The sequence below is a fragment of the Pseudoliparis swirei genome, chromosome 9 (genome assembly GCF_029220125.1).
Source record: "Pseudoliparis swirei isolate HS2019 ecotype Mariana Trench chromosome 9, NWPU_hadal_v1, whole genome shotgun sequence".
Taxonomy (NCBI): domain Eukaryota; kingdom Metazoa; phylum Chordata; class Actinopteri; order Perciformes; family Liparidae; genus Pseudoliparis; species Pseudoliparis swirei.
The window spans coordinates 23,753,380-23,773,607 of record NC_079396.1 but is presented as its reverse complement, the minus strand read 5'-3'; the positions used below and the strand labels follow the sequence as shown (position 1 = coordinate 23,773,607).

General features: G+C 43.0%; 1 protein-coding gene across 1 annotated transcript; it reads left to right on the top strand.

The window, feature by feature from the left end:
• Positions 1–864: 864 nt before the first annotated feature.
• LOC130200032 (dysbindin-like) lies at positions 865–15,782 on the top strand. The gene is made up of 4 exons (XM_056423978.1): positions 865–1,314; positions 10,079–10,228; positions 10,371–10,520; positions 12,858–15,782. Exons 1-4 carry the CDS (start codon positions 1,269–1,271, stop codon positions 13,160–13,162), a joined length of 651 nt encoding a protein of 216 aa, XP_056279953.1. The 5' UTR covers positions 865–1,268; the 3' UTR covers positions 13,163–15,782.
• Positions 15,783–20,228: the final 4,446 nt, after the last annotated feature.

The window sequence follows — 20,228 nt, the reverse complement described above, 5'->3', positions numbered from 1 at the left end:
ATAGTACAACTAAGTGAACATAAACACGTAAAAATATAATCTTGTTTCACTTAATCTAGTCGTAGATTAATAATGCATGTACGTGCATACACACGTATGCACATCTGACGGGAGGTCCTCAAGTGCAATAATAAATTCCTCGAATAGTCTTTTCATAATTTAACACTGTATCACCTAATAAGAAAATTCAAGATTCAAGATTCAAGATGTTTTATTTGTCACATACACACACAGGGTGTGCAGTGAAATGAAAGTGGCAATGCTCAGCAGGAATGTGCAAGGGCAACAAGTACACACTATTTACAAATAAAAAACAACACAATATTTACAGTAAGTGTGTGTGTGTGTGTGTGTGTGTGTGTGTGTGCCTAAGAGGGGCAGTTGTGTGGGTCTATGAAGAGAAAAGGGAAATAAATAATAGAATTAACGCATTAAACAAACAATTAACTTCATATGAGATAACATGATAACATATGCATCACATCGTTGTTATCACATACAACATAAAGCACGGTGAAAGAGCCAATCGTCTTCTTTTCTTACATGTATTCCTCCCTGTATTTTTCTAATTTATATATAATAATATGCAGCCCCCCCCCCCCCCTCATGTCACGGTTCAAAGTGAATTAATAAATGAAATTATATAAAGCGGAGGGGGTAATGTAGGGTTAATGTGAAGAAGAAAAATTGCATCTACGCTTCCTCATCCTGCTGACCCCCTCGTTGTCCCCAGTTGGTACAGGCCACAATGGTAGCCCACCATCACCCCCCGCCCCCTCCCCACCCCTCCCCTTCCTAAGCTGCACAGTTCCCTACAACCTTACAGAGCCTGACAGGGAGAACAAGAGCGTGTGTGTGCGTGTTTGTGCATGTGCGTGTGTGTGTGTGTGTGAGACACACAGAGAGGCAGCCGAGATGAGAGTGTGAAGCGGCGAGAGGGGAAACCTCGAAAGAACAGCAAAGGCGATCTGGGAAAAGGGGGAGGAGGGAGGCAGCGAACATAGCAACAACAACACACACAAGAAGAAGAAGAAGAAGAAGAAGAAGAAGAAGAAGAAGAAGAAGAAGAAGAAGAAGAGGGGAGGGAGATAAAGTGTCCTTTGGTAGTCCGGGTGCCAGAAAGATGTAAAGACGATAGATGAACAGCCACTAAACGCACACCAGCATCCTGTCCTGGAGCCTTGACAGGAGGGGACGAGAAAGAAAAAAATCCACACACACACACTCTCAAAGGCAAAAAACCACCAACGGGGTCCCACGTCCACGGGATGATGTCGTCTCCGGGGTCAACCAACCACAACAAGCGCCTGGCGTGTGAGTAACCGACCGAGTGAACGAGTAGTGAGCAGAGTCAAATAACTCAGTGTCCTCAATGTGCTCTTTTTTTCTTCATTCTGAGCGTCATAAACGAGCTGTCTGGATTCACTTTCCACACAAGGGACAGCCCTTCAGGATATGTATTGTTTGATCTGCATATGGCCAGTGAGGGGAAGTTGTATCCTGGGTTACTAGTTGATGCACAGATCCAGCTCTGCATGCAACACAACTCGGCTCATTACGCAAGCAGTGGAGTTCAGCGTTGCAGGATGACGGATCGACTTTATGAACTGTTACATCATATTCTCAAAGGATGCATCACATTATTACTCACACATACACACACACACGAAAAGCTGATTTACACATGTTCAGTTTTGCCCGTTCGCCTTCGACCGAAACCTCATTAGCGACTCGTGTAACAATTGTCATTATGTCGTTATTGTAATCGTCTCATCCCTTCTTCACTAAATTATAGCATCGACGGCGGTGCGACACTGCTGCTGCAGATGTGGTTTAATCACAGCGGGAGAGATAACCACCACTTAAGAGTCTGAGCTGCAGGAAGAAGGTTTTCATATAGAGAGACGGGTGAAGACGGGCTAACAGCTGCTTGCCAGAGGAGCGATTGCCTTTTCTTTCTAATTGAATACACAACTCGCCAAGAGCTGTGTTTTTTAAGCGGGGGAGAGAATAATCTGCTTGCTGCTGCAATGGAGTTTCGTGTGTGTTTGTGTGTACAGACTTGAGAGTTCTCCTGAAAGCCCTGCTAGGACTGACCTACATCAGGAGCAGTGGTACACGGCTGGAGGTCATCTTTGCAGTTAGCCCTGAGCGAAGTGCCTTAATGGCTCTGGGAATGGCTCTGGGAATGGCTCTGGGAATAGCTCTGGGAATTGCTCTGGGAATAGCTCTGGGATTACACCATCCGATCACACACTCACAGACGAGGCTGGAGACACAGTCGCAGCTCTGGGGATCGGAGCGAACTGAAGATGAGAGCTGGGTTGTCGTGGGACGGGTGGGTGCCGCGGCGTCATAAACGAGCTGTCTGGATTCACTTTCCACTTTCACGCTGTGTGTGTGTGTGTGTGTGTGGGGGGGGGGTGGCTGTTGTGGTGCAGTGATCTCACTCAGACATAATGCATGCTCGATGATGGACCACGAGGCCGGCGGAGGAGTGCGATTGGCTCGGTAAATAATAGTAGTAATGTACCTTAAAAAAAAAAAAAATTATGCGGATGTCATATGCCGCTGGGAGACTCGGTTGAAACCATCACCGGTGGGGGGGGGGGGGGGGGGGGAGATTAGGAGCTGCAGGAGAGTGGAGGGGGTGGAGTTTGAGATGGATGGGCTGTCAAATGAATCTGGCTTACCACCTTAGAGCTCTCTCTCTTTCTCTCTATCTCTCTCTCTCTCTCTCTCTCTCTCTCTCTCCCTCTCTCCCCCATTCTCTTAGCTCTCTCAAAACAGAAAGATGACCATGGGACTTCTTTTCCTCTCGCCACAAGGGGCCTGAATGCTTCCCCCATGTGACTCCCTTGCTTCAATGGGAACATTTGTGTGTGTGTCCCCCCCGTCCCCCCGAGTCCTTTGCCGTTCCCAGGCCTCCTGCTCTGTGACTGCAGCATTAGAATGACACAGAGCCGAGGAAAAGACGACACACACACACACACACACACACAAACACGCACACACACACAGAGAGAGACACAAATGAAACGACGCGAGAAAGGCCGCTGTGTGATTTGGTATTTTGTGATATCGGAATGTAGGCGGAGCAGTGGAAGAGCCTGAAGGATCAGACCGGGGGGAGGGGGGGGGGTAATAATCAGAAGGATTGAGAAGAAAAAAAATCATGTGCTTTAGCTCAGCTGTCACCCGTGGCCCTGGATCACGTCCTCACCCCACCCCACCCAACCCCACCCCTCCCTCCCTCCCGCCACCAGTCCCAAGTATATATAGAAGTGCTTCTGATCTGATAGACAGCAATGCAAGAGTGAACATGCATGAAGGAGAAGGAATTAGATAAATCAGATTCTTCGCGTGTTTGCCTTCTCACGTAACAAACTGCACCCTCGTGTGTGTGTGTCGGTGTGAGACTCGGCTGTAATGCTCTCTGCCTCACATCACTGACACCACAGAGACTTCATTCCGGGAACAATGACAGCACGCTCAGGTTGCATAACACCCCATTCTCCTTCCTTTGACACTCACCTTTTTCCTTTCCTTTTCTTCCTTGCTACCTTCCTTCCTTTTCTACATACTCAGCCAACCCAGAGCTGCGTGTGAACGCCGCCGAGGCAATAAACTGCGTAATCGTGCAGTTTGCACAAATCCAGCCGGCGTAGTGTTGTTCGGGTGTGCAGCTCAAGGATTGCACCGGCATTATGTAACCCTAAGCCCCAGGTAAATATGGCCCATTGTAGGTGGTGGTGGAGCAGGGATTTCTGGGTATGGCGGCTGTTGGTCTTGTGACAGACCAAACATGTTCACTGTCGAGCCTTAAGCTCAACAAAGATGTGTCTTTCTTTTCTCAGTCCAGAGGGGAGGTATTTTAGAGACGAACAAACAAGAGCCTCGACGCCGACAGCTGTGTGACATTGCATCTCAAAAAACAATCATGTGAAGCAGGTCGACACGTCTCGTGTGCCTCCTCTGCTCCTCCAATGGCACGTCAGCACTGAGCAAAGAGCAATGAGCATGTGGAATTTCTTTTCAGAACTGCGTCACTCATATTTACCAACTTAAGTTAAGTAAACCCTCTCTAAGCGTTGGTCTCTCTGAGGCTTAAGGTCCATTAAGCCTTCTGGACATAAAGTTCTCTGCTCAACCCGAGGCCTCTGGCTCAGGCCTTTGCTCCAGGCTGACACGATTAAAATCAATACAGAATACCTCTCCAACTGCATGGTCTATTGAAATAACTTTGGGATCGTAATAAAGGTAACACGTGGGAGGTTTAAATGAACACCTCTTGCAACCCACAACATCTGAACATTACCTGTGCACAGACTGATGCTTGTAAGCGGGAAGCAGAGGAACGTTTGAGAGGTTGTTGGTGGACGTGTGTTAAGGCAGAAACTTCAAATTGGCCATTTGGGTACATTTGGCTTCCATCTGTGCCATTTCACATTTTTTCAGGGAACTGTAAAACCTATTTAATGTCATTCACATGTCACTTAGGTGTTTATATACACTACCGTTCAAAAGTTTGGGGTCACTTAGAAATGTCTTTATTTTTCAAAGAAAAGCACAGTTTTTTCAAGAAAGATAACATTAATCAAAAATACACACTATACATTGTTAATGTGGTAAATGACTATTCTAGGTGGAAACGTCTGGTTTCTAATGAAATATCTCCAGAGGTGTATAGAGGCCCATTTCCATCAACTATCACTCCAGTGTTCTAATGGTATATTGTGTTTGCTAATCGCCTTAGAAGACTAATATCTGATTAGAAAACCCTTGTGCAATTATGTTAGCACAGCTGAAAACAGTTATGCTGGTGATATAAGCTATACAACTGGCCTTCCTTTGAGCTTGAAGTTTGAAGAACAAAATTAATACTTCAAATATGAATCATTATTTCTAACCTTGTCAATGTCTTGACTATATTTTCTATACAATTTTCAATTCATTTGATAAATAAAAGTGAGTTTTCATGGAAGACACGAAATTGTCTGGATGACCCCAAACTTTTGAACCGTAGTGTAGGTATTATATCATTATATTGTTCGTTTTAAAACATCAATTAACTAGAACGGGCACTCGGTAGAGCGCGTACCTTCGCCGCAGCCACTTTTTTGGTACCTTTTCATGACCTTGACCTTTGACCCGATCGATCGCAATATCTAATCAAATGGCCCCCGGATAATAACCAATCATCCCACCAAATTTCATGCGATTCGGTTTATACTTTTTGAGTTATGCGAATAACACACATACCAATAAATAAATAAATAAATACACAGGGATCAAAACATAACCTTCCGCATTCTGCAAAGGTAAAGACCTCTATACATAAACCATTGGTCTATTTGACCAGCTCATGTCTGTATTGAAACGTAATGCCTTTAAGATGAGTGCAGTACCATGATTCATCCACCAGATGGAGGCAAATAAAGTATACATTCACCTGGTAGGCTGAAAATCCAATATGCAAATGTATATAGGCGGCTGGAATGTGCTCAAAGATGACATCTGAGGGATCATTAGCAGTGCTGATATGCCCTCGGAGGGAACTTTTGATCACGAAACCGCAACGCTAAGACACAAGTTGCTGCATGTAGTGAAGTGTAGTTCTTCTCTTCTTTGGCTGCTGCTAATTGGGTGAATTCAGACGTACTGGAATGTGGAGTCTCAGCTTTCATAATGGTTTTCGAAGTAGCGAACATAACAGCTCGAAACACTAGCTGACTACCAACCAGTTGTCACATATCATAACCTTCTCATTATAATAGTACAACTTCACTCTAATCTCAGCACTTAAATGTCTTAAGTGCTCAGACTATTCTATTCAATTTAATTCTGTGTGTGTTGTACGGCCAGAAACCCAGGCTACGCCTTTGTTTTATTTTAAGTAGTTGTAGAAGCTGAGCTGACATTGTTCCTGATGGTGTTATGCGTAACAAGGTAATGTAAAGTAATTCTGAAACTGGGCACTTCGTAAATGATGGAAAACAGGCTTCCGGACGCGCGTGAATTAAGTTATCAACATTTAATGGCAGGAAGGGTAAAACAAACATTCAAGGCTCACGATCGTGATCTTCATCGGCTCCTCCGCCCTCCTTCCGGCGTCGGGAATACCTGTGGAAGAGACCCGATTTCTCTAATCCACGGAGTTTTATACCCTGGCCCCGGTCAAAACGACACTTCCGGTCAAGTCCCTAAACAAGTATTTTCACAATAAGAGTCCCGTCTTGTTATTGTCCGCATTAAAGTCACTTTCACAATAAAAGTCCCTTGTTATTGTAAGTCACTTGACGGAATTCAACCGGCCTCGTCAATCTATAATACGAACATACAGTCACTCATGCAATACACATTAATTCTTGACATTTACATTTGCATAGAGTAAACATTACCCCTATGCTTCATAATACATTAATAACAATATCAATATTCTCCCTAATATTTTCTATTATAATATTTTTCTATATGTTTTAATTTAAAACATAAGACTTCTGCAGATGTTATCAAAATAAACTATTACAACCTAACAGTAACAACATTTCAACTGTGTGTCACCAGAGTAATCGGCAGCAACATGACACCAGGGACACTTAATGGGCTCATGCTTACTGAACTTTATGATTTCTCATCTTGTTTCTACGGTGTGTATTTAATGTTGTTTCTATCTGGCAAATCAGCAGATTTAAAGCCCCGTACCTCTCGTCTCCTTTGCCTTGTTTATCTTCCTCTTCCATAAACTCTGTCTCGCCTTCTGAGGTTCGACACTCGCCTCACAAAGCGACAGTCAGCCGGGCATTTCAGCTTATCAGCTTTCTAGAAGATGAATGGGCGGCCTTGTTGTGCTCACCAACTCTTGCACAAACATGTTTTGTACAATCATAGTTCAAACCTTCAGTTATTCATTATGCAACAATTGCTTTTTTTATTCTCATGATCAGTTTTTTTCTTTTGGAAATCCTTTGAGAGAAAATAGCCCTGCTGGCCTTGGTTATCTTTCCTAGTTCCTCTCTGGGCTCCTGAAGAAGGTGTCAGATTGTGGAGGAATGACATGCGTAGTAACGCACCCCCCTCTCAGGACAGCGCTCAACACAAAACCGCCGACGCAGACTTTGATTCGGTTTCTGTCGGCATCACCCCACCGCACGAATAGCCGAGTCAGCCAAAAGCACCGTGAAAGTCCACGCTGTAAAAAAAAAAAATCCTCTGCACTCATATTTTGCCCCGGAAACGCAACACAAGCTTCGGGAATGAGAGCGATTTTTGAGCGTCTGTTTTGGAGCTCGCGGCTATACCCGAGAGAACGGCAGATGTTGCCGCCGCGCTCCAGAGACGCTGAAGATCACCACAAACTAATGAAGGTTTTTTTTTGTATCTTCTTGAAGATCTGCAAATTTTTCATTTCACTAATTTTTGCAAGCATGGACCTCCCACACGCCTTGCGCAGCAGACTCAGAGGTCATCTTGATGAGTGAGTCAGCTTTTGACATACATGCCCCCCCCCGCTGGGGCAGACAGATGGAGGCATGCGGCTGAACTTGTGCGTGGGTTGACTGTGTCCACTTGAGTTGCAAAACTGTATTTTGAGAGTGAGAGAGACCCCCCCCCCCCCCCCCTGAAGCTTATGTAGTGCATGTAGTTCCATCACCATGACGCCCCCTCACTGCTGTAACAGCCTGTAGTAACTGGCTTATTTGTCTCAAGCTGCACACTGCTACACCGAATAACAGCTGCTGAATGATCACAGGCACTGGCGGGTGGCCACCAGATAGCAAGGCAAGAGCTTCTGGCTTCAGGTCGGCATGTCCAGGGTCTCCCTAAAGAGCACGTCTCTCAAATATGATGACATGGTTTGATCTGCCAATGCCAAGTTTACCACGCAAGAAGTTCATTGTGCCGCGTGTGCCGCCTCGCCGGACCGAAGGGACGTGGCTAAATTACTGACTAGATCTGCAACGATAAATCAATTGACATCATTATTATTATAATTGTTTTGCCTCTATTAGTGCAGTTGGAGAATAACGGGACAATTAGATGATTCCTGCTCTCCAATAAGAGGATGTGGTGTTTTTCTTTGTCTTAAAATTAGCGTAAAATGTTTTGTTTTGTTATTTGGGCTGCTGGTTAATCAAAACATTTTAATCAATGACATTGCATTAGAGTTTTCATATGTTTTAGAAAACCACATATACGTTTATCAAGAAATGAATCAGCACATTCATCATCGCGAGCAGCCCTGAGTGTATAAACTATAAAGTATGAAGACACACAGATGGGTGACGCATTAAAGTGGGAAATAATTACAGTGTCACATAATAAATCAATCATTTTGATTATTTCCTCCATAATTGATTAATAGTTTGGGCCAGATGGAGCTGTCTGACGGGGCTGCATGGGTCACCCGGACCACGGATGCATGAAGAGAAGTGGATCACATGAATGTGGCAGGGAAAACATCTCTGGCTTCGGCGAATAGTCCAGTTTACAACTAAATATTGTTATTCTATCATTTGAACACTTTGCATTTAACCCTCCTGTTACCTTTCGGGTCAATTTAACCCCATTCAATGTTTAATGTCGGTGTTCTTTGGGGGCAATTTGACCCCAGGCTGTTTTTCACTGTCAAACATATAAGAAATATCAATTTTTTATATATTTAAAGGGCTATTTAGGTAGTCAACAAACAAACATAAAGTACCTCACACTTAAACTTGCGAAACTATATTAATTCTAATAATTTTCTGGAGGTTTTAATTGCTGGGGTCAAATTGACCCCGAGGGTAAAATATGTGAGTAAATGTAAAGGTAACAGGAGGGTTAAAGCCCGGCGCTTTTCGTTTCTTCGTTTGGGCGCTTGACACCAAAAGCAGGTCTGGAGCGGTCTGGAGATGAAGTGATGTGGACGGTGTTGCTGTGCATGCTGGATCCATCTGCTGGCATCATGTGAACAAAAGGAGCGTAAACTGAACGCATGCATAATCAAAAGCATGACGACACAAACACGCTCGTGCAGTTTACGTGGACATGCTCAAACATACATTTCACGCACGCACACACACGTCGAAACACCGGTGACACGAATCAACGTGTCAGCTCTCGGAGCCCCGTGGGGAGACGGCACGATGTGTAGCGCGGTTACACAACCACGGCGGGTCACCATGGCGGAGGTCGATGCTGGAGGTCGAGCTGGGGACACGCCAGTGGCGTCCATAGGCTAAAAAACCCGGGGCTAAAGCCCCAGATGTTTTTTCATTAGCCCCGAATGTTAATTAAAAAAAATTAAAAAAAAGATTTGGCACACAAGTGGTTAACACCTCCAGGTCGCACGTGACGTCATTCACCCAAAACAGCGGAGTCAGACTGGCAGCAGGTGCACGTAACAGCAAGCTGCTGTCCTCCTCTGGGCTAAGCCCAGCGCCGCCGCTCCCATAACGCGCATCGCTCTGCCGTGATACGCGCCGACACATCCGCGCACACAGGTGAGCACACTCTCACGAGAAAAACTCACTAGCACCCCCCCCCCCCCCCCAGATGTATCCAAATCCTAGACGCGCCTGGGACACGCGCTCTCTGGTTTCTCAGGACATGCCTGCATTATTGTCACGCATCGAAAGAAACAAATAATATCTCAATAACGGCAAAGATGCCGTGTAACAGAAGACGACTCATTTTAAGATGGAAATGGTACACGCGGATACACACTCCCCCCCTCGATGGTTGCATAATGTCGTATATTTTCTCTTGCTGACATTATGAACACATATTTATTGTCGTAATTTTTTTTTTAATGACGTTCATGGTTGATATTAATCCCCGTCGCCTCTAGTCTGAAACTAAAGGGACAGTTCCTCAATAAGACAAATCATTTTCACTCCATCTGCTATCAAGAAAAAGGCGTTTTTAGGTTTAAAAAAAAGCCTTTTTCTTGCAGAATCTCGTCACAGCACAGTGCTGAGCAGCTTCATGAGAAACGGGAAGTCTGCCGTGCATCTGCAGTCCTATTCGCTGAACGTCAGTGAATAAAGTCTTCTATGTGTTTTTGTTTTTGTATGAATCTCTTTTGGCTGGTCAGCGGAGACGGATAACTCCCAGCGGGTGTTGTACAACGACGCCGCACAGCACCTGAAGCTGAAGGACAGACAGCGCTTTTTCGAGGAGGTCTACCAGCACGACGTCGACAACTACCTGCCCTCTCCTCACCTGCTGGTGGACTGCAGGAAACGTGAGTGATAACAACAACAACAACAAAAGAAGACATTTACAACACTGTGATTTAGGGAACAGTCGCCCTGGTGATGTGCGTCACTTTTGACGTAAACAGCGCGTGCTCATGCTCCATTACGCTGTTCTGCATGTATACGCAGCGCCCATGGGCAGCATCTCCTCTATGGAGGTGAACGTTGACGTCCTGGAGCAGATGGACCTGATGGACATCTCGGACCAGGAGGCCCTGGACGTGTTCCTCAACTCGGGCTCGGGGGCGGACGAGGGAGCGCTGGCATCTCCACTTCCAGGTGCGCTGAAGGCCTCGGGGATCTTGATTGATAACTGTACTTTCCTAAAGCCGATCAGGATATCAATTTTCACATGCAGATTGGTACTAAAACAAGCCGGCGTAAGTGGCACCACTCAGAATGTCAAGATTGTTAGCTGTTGATCTGTTTAGAGACTAAATGCTTTTAATTATTCTTCACTCTTTCAGCAATCAAACTGTTTTTTGTATCTGTTACAATTCAATTCAATTCAATTCAGTTTATTTGTATAGCCCAATTTCACAAATACAAATACAAACAAATCTTTTTTAGCTTTACACAATCTCAGACATCCCTGCCCCCTGCCCCAACATCTCGGACCAAAAAAAAAAAAAAAATAACCCTTCAGGGGAAAAAAAAAAGGAAGAAAAGGGGAGCAACAGAGGAGGATCCCTCCTCTGGATGGATGGAGAGATAGAATGTGTGTACAGAAGAACAGATTTAGTTTTAAAAAAAACATTCAAATGAATATGACAGAGTGTATGAATAGTCATAGTAGGGTATATTCACGATGAGACCTCCACGATCCTGGGGAAGGACAGTGGGGGTGGTCAGGAGGAATTCGACAGACCCCAGGCACCAGACAGGGCAGAGGATCAGATTGCCGTCTCATAGTCCGATGACCCATGAGACGAAGTCAAAAGGACTTCCGGAGGAAAAAGGAGTTAATAGCGTGTGATTGTGATTGAAAATTCATCCTTAAGGAAAAAAGAGAAAAAAGAGGAGAGAAATCCTAAGCATTCCCAAAAGCCCCCCAGCTATAGCTATAGCAGCAAGCATAAGGGGCTGGCAAAGGGCAAACCATTCAGCCCTAACTAACTACTCTCTGGAAAAAGAGAAAAGTACTTAGTCTACTCTTAAGCAGTGTCTGTGTCTGCTGACCGGACTGGAAGCTGGTTCCATAAAGAAAGAGGATAACTAAAGGCTGCTCTGGCTCCCCATCTTTCTACTTTCTAGGAACTACAAGTAGTCCAAGTATTTATGGCGTGGCTCTCCTCTCTAGGGGCAATATGGTACGACAAGCTCCTTAAGATAGATTTTACTGGGAGCCACAGAGCATGCAGCAGGAGTGATGTGATCTCTTCTTTTTTAGTTTTAGAACACGCTGCAGCAGCATTCTGGATCAACTGAGGACCTAGAGATTTTATAGAGCAGCCTGCTAATAAGGAGTTGCAGTAATCCAGTCAAGTAAACGAACGCGTGAACCAATTTTTCTGCATCTTTTGAGACAAGATGTGCCTGATTTTGAAATATTACGTAGATGAATTTGCTTCGTGGAGTTAAAGGACAAGTCGATCAAAGATACGCTAAAAGATTCTTTACAGTGGTGTTGGATGCCAGGCAATGCCGTCTACCTCTGGTGCTCAGGGCGATTAAAATTACTCGGTTTTGTCTGAGTTTAACATCGTTTATGGTGTTTCCTGATAATATTGCCCAAAGGAACTCCGTGATATTATTGGTGGTTATCGAGGTCATCGTTTACAAATACAATAAATAGTAAACCAAATTAGTGCCGTGCCTGAAATGCCAATCGACTGCAGAGAAGTCCTTTATCGAAAGTCGCACAAACTGATTGCGACCACTTTCTCAAGGATCTAGAAGGGGGTGAATCGGTCGGTCTGGTTAGCCCCAATACCTGATCCAGTGGGCTTCTTCAGGAGAGGAATAACAGCCACCTTGAAAGAGTGTGGTACGTTCTAATAGAGCCGCCAATTAAAAGGCAAAACGTCTTAAGCAGCCTCGTCGGGATGGGGTCCAGAGACAGGTAGACGGTGTTCAAGTCAACCAGAGAATAATGTAAATTGTGTCCTTCTGGGATAGCTTGTGTTACAAAGCTGCCCGAAGGCAAAATGCACCGCGATGAGCTGCATTGTGTGTGGGATTAATGTGAAATTCCAGTTACATAAAGATGTCTAATTAGTTTTCACGACCAAAAGTTAAACAAGTCGACTTTCTTTTTTTTGTCACTTACATTTTTGATTTGTTTAGTAATATAAACATAAAACAAGTTCAAAAATGTCAGACATAAACATATATATACACACATACATATACACACATACATACACACACATACCCTCCCCCCGCCAAAAAAACTAAAAACAAACAAACAACAATAAAAAACAACAAAAAGACAACAACAAAAAGCAACCCCGGCACCCCCTTAATGATCTTTTACTTGTAAGTGTGTGTACACCACACTGCATCTGTATTTCCCTCAAAACCCAAATCTGACCCCTCCTCTAATTTGAAATAAAACTATCTTTCTTTGAAAATTTAGGTTTGGAAAAAAAAACCGTTTTTTTGGTGACACTTTAGGTGAAGACGAAGAAGACGAGGAAGAAGATGAGGAAGACGAAGAGGCAGAGGTCTTGTACAGGGAGCGAGCGCCTCTGAAGCGGCAGGACGAAGTCAACCGCGGCTCCAAGCCCCGCGGGTCCTCCACGTCGTCCGGTTCCAGCGACACCAGCGGGGGGGGCGGAGTCGACACGCCCGTGATCCAGTCGGACGACGAGGAGGTCCACGCCGACACTCTGCTGCTGACCTCTGATCCCCACGCCAGGGATGAAGAAACGGAGGAGGAAGACGAGGAGGAACGAGGCCTCGCGACTCTGTCCCCATAAGGAGATGTTCATTTTACTCTCTGAAACTATTTTCGTCATTCAACTTAATATGCAAATAAAAAGGAGTCATCCTCGCTCCCATGCACTAACCTGTTCTGGCTGAGAGGGGGAAATACATTCTTTAGTCTCGCTCTCACTGCCAGAGGAATTTCTTCTTCTTCCGAACAGTCGTAAGAAACAGGAGCAGAAACACGAGTAAAAGAACGGAGTTAAGTCCTAAAAATCCAGGGCAATCTGTAAAAAGCAATCAAAGCTTTTTAACTTGTACTTTAAACTCTGAGGCCCTTGGATGTCCCTCATCTTTAATGACCTTTTACATACCGGTACAGTTCCTCTCGGGAGTTTCCATTGAAGTCATTAACAGTGGAGTGACAGCTGTTTGAGGGATAGTCTTAAAGAGTGATTAGACGGGAATGGACCGACTTCAATGGATCAAAGGTGCAGTAAAAAAAGTAAAACAACAACAACAACAACAAAATCAAGTTAGATTCATTGCCAGGTGTAAACTCACAGTCACAGTATGACCAATGGAAACGCTTTTGTAAAAAGTGCATGACGTTTCTGTTCTCGTTATCGTGACTGCATCGTGCGTAACGATGATGTAACTGCAGAGTGTTGCATGTTACTCCTCCCCTCCACGTGAGGCGGGGATTCGAGAGTTGAATATATATTTGACCCAGTGGCGGGCCGTGCATTTTATACCTCGGCCTTCAATGCCGTCTTACAGCTGAACAACCTAATGTAAGATATTAGTTCACCAGTGTTCCGGTCCGGGGCTTTTATTGTGAAGGAGCAGACGGAAGGAGATAAAGTTGCAGTGTTTCTTGTGTTATTAAGTAACGTAAAACCCTCAGTTTGCGTTACACTAATAACCTCATTATCACGCGACAGCTGCAAGTTATTATTGGTTTGGTGTAAACACCTCGTATTCACATGACACTGCAACAAGTGAAATGAAATGTTACATGAAGCGCAACACCTACAAATACAAACCCGCAGAGTGCAGATTCATAAACACGCGCATGACGGGATGCTGCGTCATTAACGGACATTGATTGTAGTCCACACCAACGTAATAAACACAATGACTACAACACATTTACCAGAACCAGCAACATGTATATATAACAAAACTATCGGACAGAACTGTGGCACTAAAACGCCTCACACTCAATAGAATCAGAAAGAACCATATAATTAAAAAAACAGAGACAAGTGAACACAACAAGCAGCTCACTCACCAAATCCCTTCACTTCAAGTTAAAGTCCATCCTCCTTTCTTTGCCAACACGCAACTCAATGAAGCTAGCTAGCTGTGGTGCGGCCGTAGGTTATAATTTCCGTCTTTTCCTGAAACGTCCTCCTTTAGAAAGGCTTCGAAATTAAATCTGCCACCAAGTCCGCTTCTCTTCCTTCCGCCATTAAAAGGTAAAAGCAAAAAACTAAAACTGCGGTGACTCGTTGACTTCTTCACCAGCACTAATCTATCTCCTTTTCCTGTCAATTGAACTGCATGCGGGCCCGCTAACCAATCACAGCGCATGTAACACCCTGTTCTGTTTCTCTTGTGTTCCGTGTCTCCTATGCCTCCTCTGTGTCTCCTCTGTCTTGATTGTTTCATTCCCTGCACCTGCCCTCAGCCACTCTTGTCTCGTTACTGTCTGATGTCGTACACCTGTGTTTCCCCCCCTATATATTGTGTCAGTCTTTCACTTGTCTGCTGTCGGATTATCGTCTTTAGTTCTGTGTCTTTTTCCCGTCGTCCTGTCCGTGTTCCTGGTTCTACCTGTTGACCCTGCCTGCCCCTTTTGGACCTTGTTTTTTGTAAACTGTTTTGCCTCATTAAAGAGTGCTTTTTTTGTTATTCATATTGAATCCAGCCTATCTCTCTGCGCCTGAGCCTCACCCCGTCACAAGAACCTGACAGCGCAGGTTAATCTGACATACTTGCATGAGCTTCCAGAAGGCCAAAGACCGAAAAAAATACACCCAGTATGTCAAACTAGCGATATGATTGGTTGAAGAGTATCTCAGTCACCGATAAGGTCTCCATGTACTTCACCAGGCTGTACTTGGCCTGTGTGAAGGCCTGAGATGAGCTGGTCTTCTTCCATAGAGACTGTGGAGCTGACATCTGATTGGATAAAAGCTCCCGTTAAAATAAATTAGACTGGAAGCAGCGCTGCCGGATGGAAGCGAAGCAACAGAGGAAGACAATAGTGCGATAAGAAAATAAAAATCAAGAAAATATATATATAATTTTTTTAATTATTATAAAATAGCTATAACTTTGTAATTATGTTAAGGCCCTGACGGCCCGCCACTGATTTGACCATGTGGCGAGTGAGTAATTCAGCTGAAAAATGGATGTGTTTGTTTTGGCACATGCAGTATCTGCTTGATTTATTGTGTGGCTGTGTGAGTAGAGTACGTGGCATCTGTGTGTGCGGGTTGAGGGTGTGGAGGGTTACACACAACCGGTATTCCCCTGCTGGAACCATGTGGCGCTATTCAAAACAACCCTTTTTTACAGTGTTGAATGATGTGTAGAACGCCTCTTCCCCCTCTTGAACTGAACACCTTGATATAAATGAAAATAAAAACAAAACCGTTTAAAGACTTCACGTTTTCTGTGCCGCTTTTTCTCAACTTCTACTTGATCTGAGTCGTCGACACTCACACACGCAAAAGAATGTTAAACATGTCGGCGACAATTCAAACAATGCTCGACGTCTGTGGACTTATAGTAGCGTTCAACATTTTTCTTCCTGTTTATACTGTGTTAGGAGGAAGTCTCACGGGCCTGCATTATTTTTTATTGGCCACCAGGGGACGACTCCTCTGATCATATAGAAGTCTGTTAGTCTCACTTCTCACTTGATTTATTCCCTCAGTAAACATCATGAACATGAGTTCATGGTCTCAATAAAGCATGATGCTCATTTTGTAAATTCCTGTCCCATGATAGACCAAAACACAGAGTATGTTTTAAGGCGGGCTCTACCTTGTGATTTACAGTTTGGCTTATTCAGTTTTTTTTCTGCCTCTCCCTATTCGAAGCTTTCTGGTTCTTCTAGTTTCACAAGTTTACTCGTAGTTTACTTTCACGCATTTTCTTCGATATATTTAAGGTCATATAATCTAATGTTTTTGCATATATCATGACAAGGACTGGTGTTGCATGCGCTTCACTGAAGTGCATACATGCTATGGGACGCTGCATTGTGCCTCACATGGTTCGTTCCTTCGTCATCCTGCACATTTTAACTTGATAGACACATAGTTATCGAAACTCCCTAACATAGTGGGACGCAAACTGAAATTCCTCCTGGCACTGGGCAGACCGACACCTATTTTCACTTGGCTTGTTTGCAAATCACTCCGACCCCAAATAACCGCATCCGGCTAGACGGAAATATGAAATCGAACTTATCAACATGACATCTGAGCAATAGTGCCCCGAGGGTTCCCCGGGCTGCACGGGTTTGCACGTTCTCCTCGTCGCAGCGTTGGTTCTGTCCGGGTTCTCCAGCTTCCTCTCACTTGAAGTCCAAAGACAACGGACGTTAATTGAGGACTCTGAGTTTTTGATTGGCTGATAAGTGGCTCCTCACAGCAGAACTCCAGGGGAGCGCTTGATTCCTCCACGGTGAGGGCAGCGCGGCCAGCTCATGTTTGCAGCTGCGGCTGTTAAAACATTAAATAGCCGAGAGTTTTTTCAGCGTGAGAAATACGATGTGTGGCGGGAGTGCGTGACTTAAGACCGAAATGCGTGAGTGTCACGCTCAATGCGTGAGACTTGAGAGCCCTGTGTCTTTAAATCAGGCCCAGAGGGATTTGTAAGACAGGTGTCCTTTCTCAAAACCTGATGCATCAAGTTCATATTTCCTGCAAAACACAAGATGATGCATTTACCCTCTACATCCTCTAGTCAGAATAAGCATACTTAGCCTATAAACGTTACAACTCCTTCATAGTGTCGTATTGCTTTACGGAGAATTATGATGATAAATTCATTGTAGATTTAAAAAATATATTATGTTGAACATTATTGCTCCTGGATGGATCACCACCAACACCACATTTATCTTCAACGCAACTTATTGTCCTTGGTCATGGTGGCCACAGCACTTAACCCTCCTGTTACTTTCAATGTACGAACATCTTTTACCCCTGGGGTCAATTTGACCCCAGCAATTAAAACCTAGAGAAAATTATTAGAATTAATATTGTTTCCCAAGTTTAAGTGTCAGGTACTTTATGTAGTTTTGTTGACTACCTAAATAGCCCTTTAAATAAATAAAAAAGTTGATATTTCTTATATGTTTTACACAGTGAAAAACCGCCTGGGGTCAAATTGTAAAGGACAGTGAAAACATATCATCATTTGACTTTTATGTTTTCCCAGTTGTCCCCAATAAATTAGGAAAAGTTCTAAAATATGAATTAAAAAAAATTATGTCAATAATTTTTTTTAGAGGCGTTTAACATTGCATGGGATCAAATTGACCCCAAAGGTAACAGGAGGGTTAAAAGAATAAATATCATAATTCTCAAAATTCTGACTCTTTACTTTTTTATTAACAGCATTTACTTGTACTTTTTACTTTCAATAGTTTAGTACATTTAATACAGTAAATTACTTTTGATACTTAACTACGATAAATATCAGATACTTTCATACTTTTACTCAAGTAATATTCTCATAGGTGACTTTCACTTTTACTGGAGTCATTTTCCAGTAACGTATCTTTATTTAACTCAAGTATTGCTTTTGGGTACTTGATAAACTATGGTTTTCCGCAGTTTAGTTTAATTGAGGAGTGCAGTGAACCACATCGTATAAACCGCTTGCATGCAGTTTCATCTCATGCGTGACCAAACAAAGAAAGCTTTAGGGTCACCTCAGGATAAATCCGTTGGTTTACTTCTCATAAAATCTGTTCCACATTGACAGACGAACGACTTGTAGAGGAGGTTTAATTTTTTTTTCAGATTTGAATATCACATGTTATGGATTCTTCCATTTTTATTGCCACGTTAGAGTTGTTTGTGTATTCATAAAGGTCCTAAACGATCAATGTGTTTTTCCTCAAAAAAACTATGTTCTTTAATTATGCATTACAACACATAATTATTTTACGTATACAAAATGTAGGCTTCATAGACAGTATTACAAAATAAAATTAAAATAAATTCAACATTTGACTTAAAGGCAGCTACATTTTATTAGCCTTTTTTGACTTAATTTCTTGGCATTAAAGGGACTATATGGATATAAATGATGGGCTCTGTATCTGAACACAGCCTCAAACATACATATTTCAGTCCACCTGGGATCCATTTAAACTGGAATGTATGGAGCATTGATTTCTTCGTCTTGATATCAAAATGCATTCATATGTTTGCCAATTTATTTTCCCCATGGATTCAACTTTAGATAGAACATCAGGAATTGACACCAACAGGTTCTTGATTAGTACTAAAATGCTGTATAAGTGGAATCAACTTCTCTTCATAAATCCTACTAGATCTGCATGTATTAAGCGTGACTAGCTTCCAGCCTCTGAGCCAAAATCGTTGACAGATAAATCGATAAAAATGTCAAATAAATAATAATAGAGGATGGGTTAACAAGAACATTTCAACAAGAACATTTCAACAAGAACATTTCAACAACAAAGCAATTGAAAGTGTGTCACATAAAACCATTAAAAGCATTCAAACATATTGAAAAAGATTTAAAACAATTAAGAACATTCATTAAAACATTAAAAACAGTTTAAAAGCAAGAAATAGACTCAATGTTGCAGTGCAGTTAAAGAAATAAAATGTGAAATTCAGAAATTGATTGATGTCCTTGAATCTTGTTCAATTAAAGGCAACAGCAAACAAAAAAGTCTTCAATCTGGATTTAAAGGAGCAGAGAATCTCTGAGTCTCTCAGGGTCTCTGAGGGTCTCTGAGGGTCTCTGGGGGTCTCTGAGGGTCTCTGAGGGTCTCTGAGTCTCTCAGGGTCTCTGAGGGTCTCTGAGGGTCTCAGCAGACCTGCAGCTTTAAGGAACCTTGTTCTAGATATGTGGAGCAGCAACAACTGAATGCTGCTTCTCTATGTTTAGTTCTGACTCTTGGAACAGAAAGTTACAAGAGTCCTGGTCTTAGTGAGGACTCGAGCTGCAGCTTTTTGATTGACTTTTTACAGAGACCTGTGAACGCACCGTCACAGTAGTCAAGTCTATAAAGATAAATAAATGCATGGACAAGTTTCTCCAAATCTTGTTGAGACATAAGTCCTCTAAGCCTTGATATATTCTTCAGGCGATAGTCGGCTAATTTCGTAATTGTATTGGTATCTTCAGGCTGAGGTCTGAATCCATAACCCCACCTAGATTTCTGATTTGATTTCTGACTGTAAATAGGTTAATTAAAATAAAACAAGAATAGAAGTAGGCTGATAGAATAGAGACGATGCAAGAACACTTGAAGACAAGATTCAAGGTGGTGTGATTAATTTTATAGTATAATATAATAAATAATCATAAATACAATTAAATATATAACAACATATCTGCATTGCTTCTGAGCAGCAACAAGAGGGGAGACATTGTGAGTGTTACGTAAGGACAGACATGTCGAGACGTGGAGCGGTAATCATAAGTCAACGTCCTCTTTATTGTGCATTTTCCATTTGTTGAACATACAGAAGATCGACATATGTTCATTTCTTTTGTCCGACATAAAGTGAGTTATAATAATATTAATAACAAGTGATAAAGTGATCAGGTAATAAAGTGCAAACAGTTTACAAGAACAACAAAGAGCATTTAGACAACATATCATTTATGAATCAAGAACTATACTTTTATTTTTATTTTTTTATATCACGTATTTGCAACCCCCCCCCCCCTGCAGGTTGTTATCACAGAGATGATGTTCAGTGAACGTGGAGGCTATAAGTGGTTAAGAAGCGTCAAGTTTAGACCATTTCTTTCTTTGAAAATGTCAGACAGTCACACACACACACACGCACACACACACCTGTTCACAGCCCCATATATAAAGTTGTA

What these genes read in the sequence shown, in the direction of transcription:
- LOC130200032 (XM_056423978.1), top strand. Translation starts at nt 1,269, where the DNA reads ATGATGTCGTCTCCGGGGTCAACCAACCACAACAAGCGCCTGGCGT. An exon ending in CCACAACAAGCGCCTGGCGT is followed by an intron (nt 1,315 to 10,078) that starts GTGAGTAACCGA and finishes TTGGCTGGTCAG; the next exon opens with CGGAGACGGATAACTCCCAG. An exon ending in GCTGGTGGACTGCAGGAAAC is followed by an intron (nt 10,229 to 10,370) that starts GTGAGTGATAAC and finishes ATGTATACGCAG; the next exon opens with CGCCCATGGGCAGCATCTCC.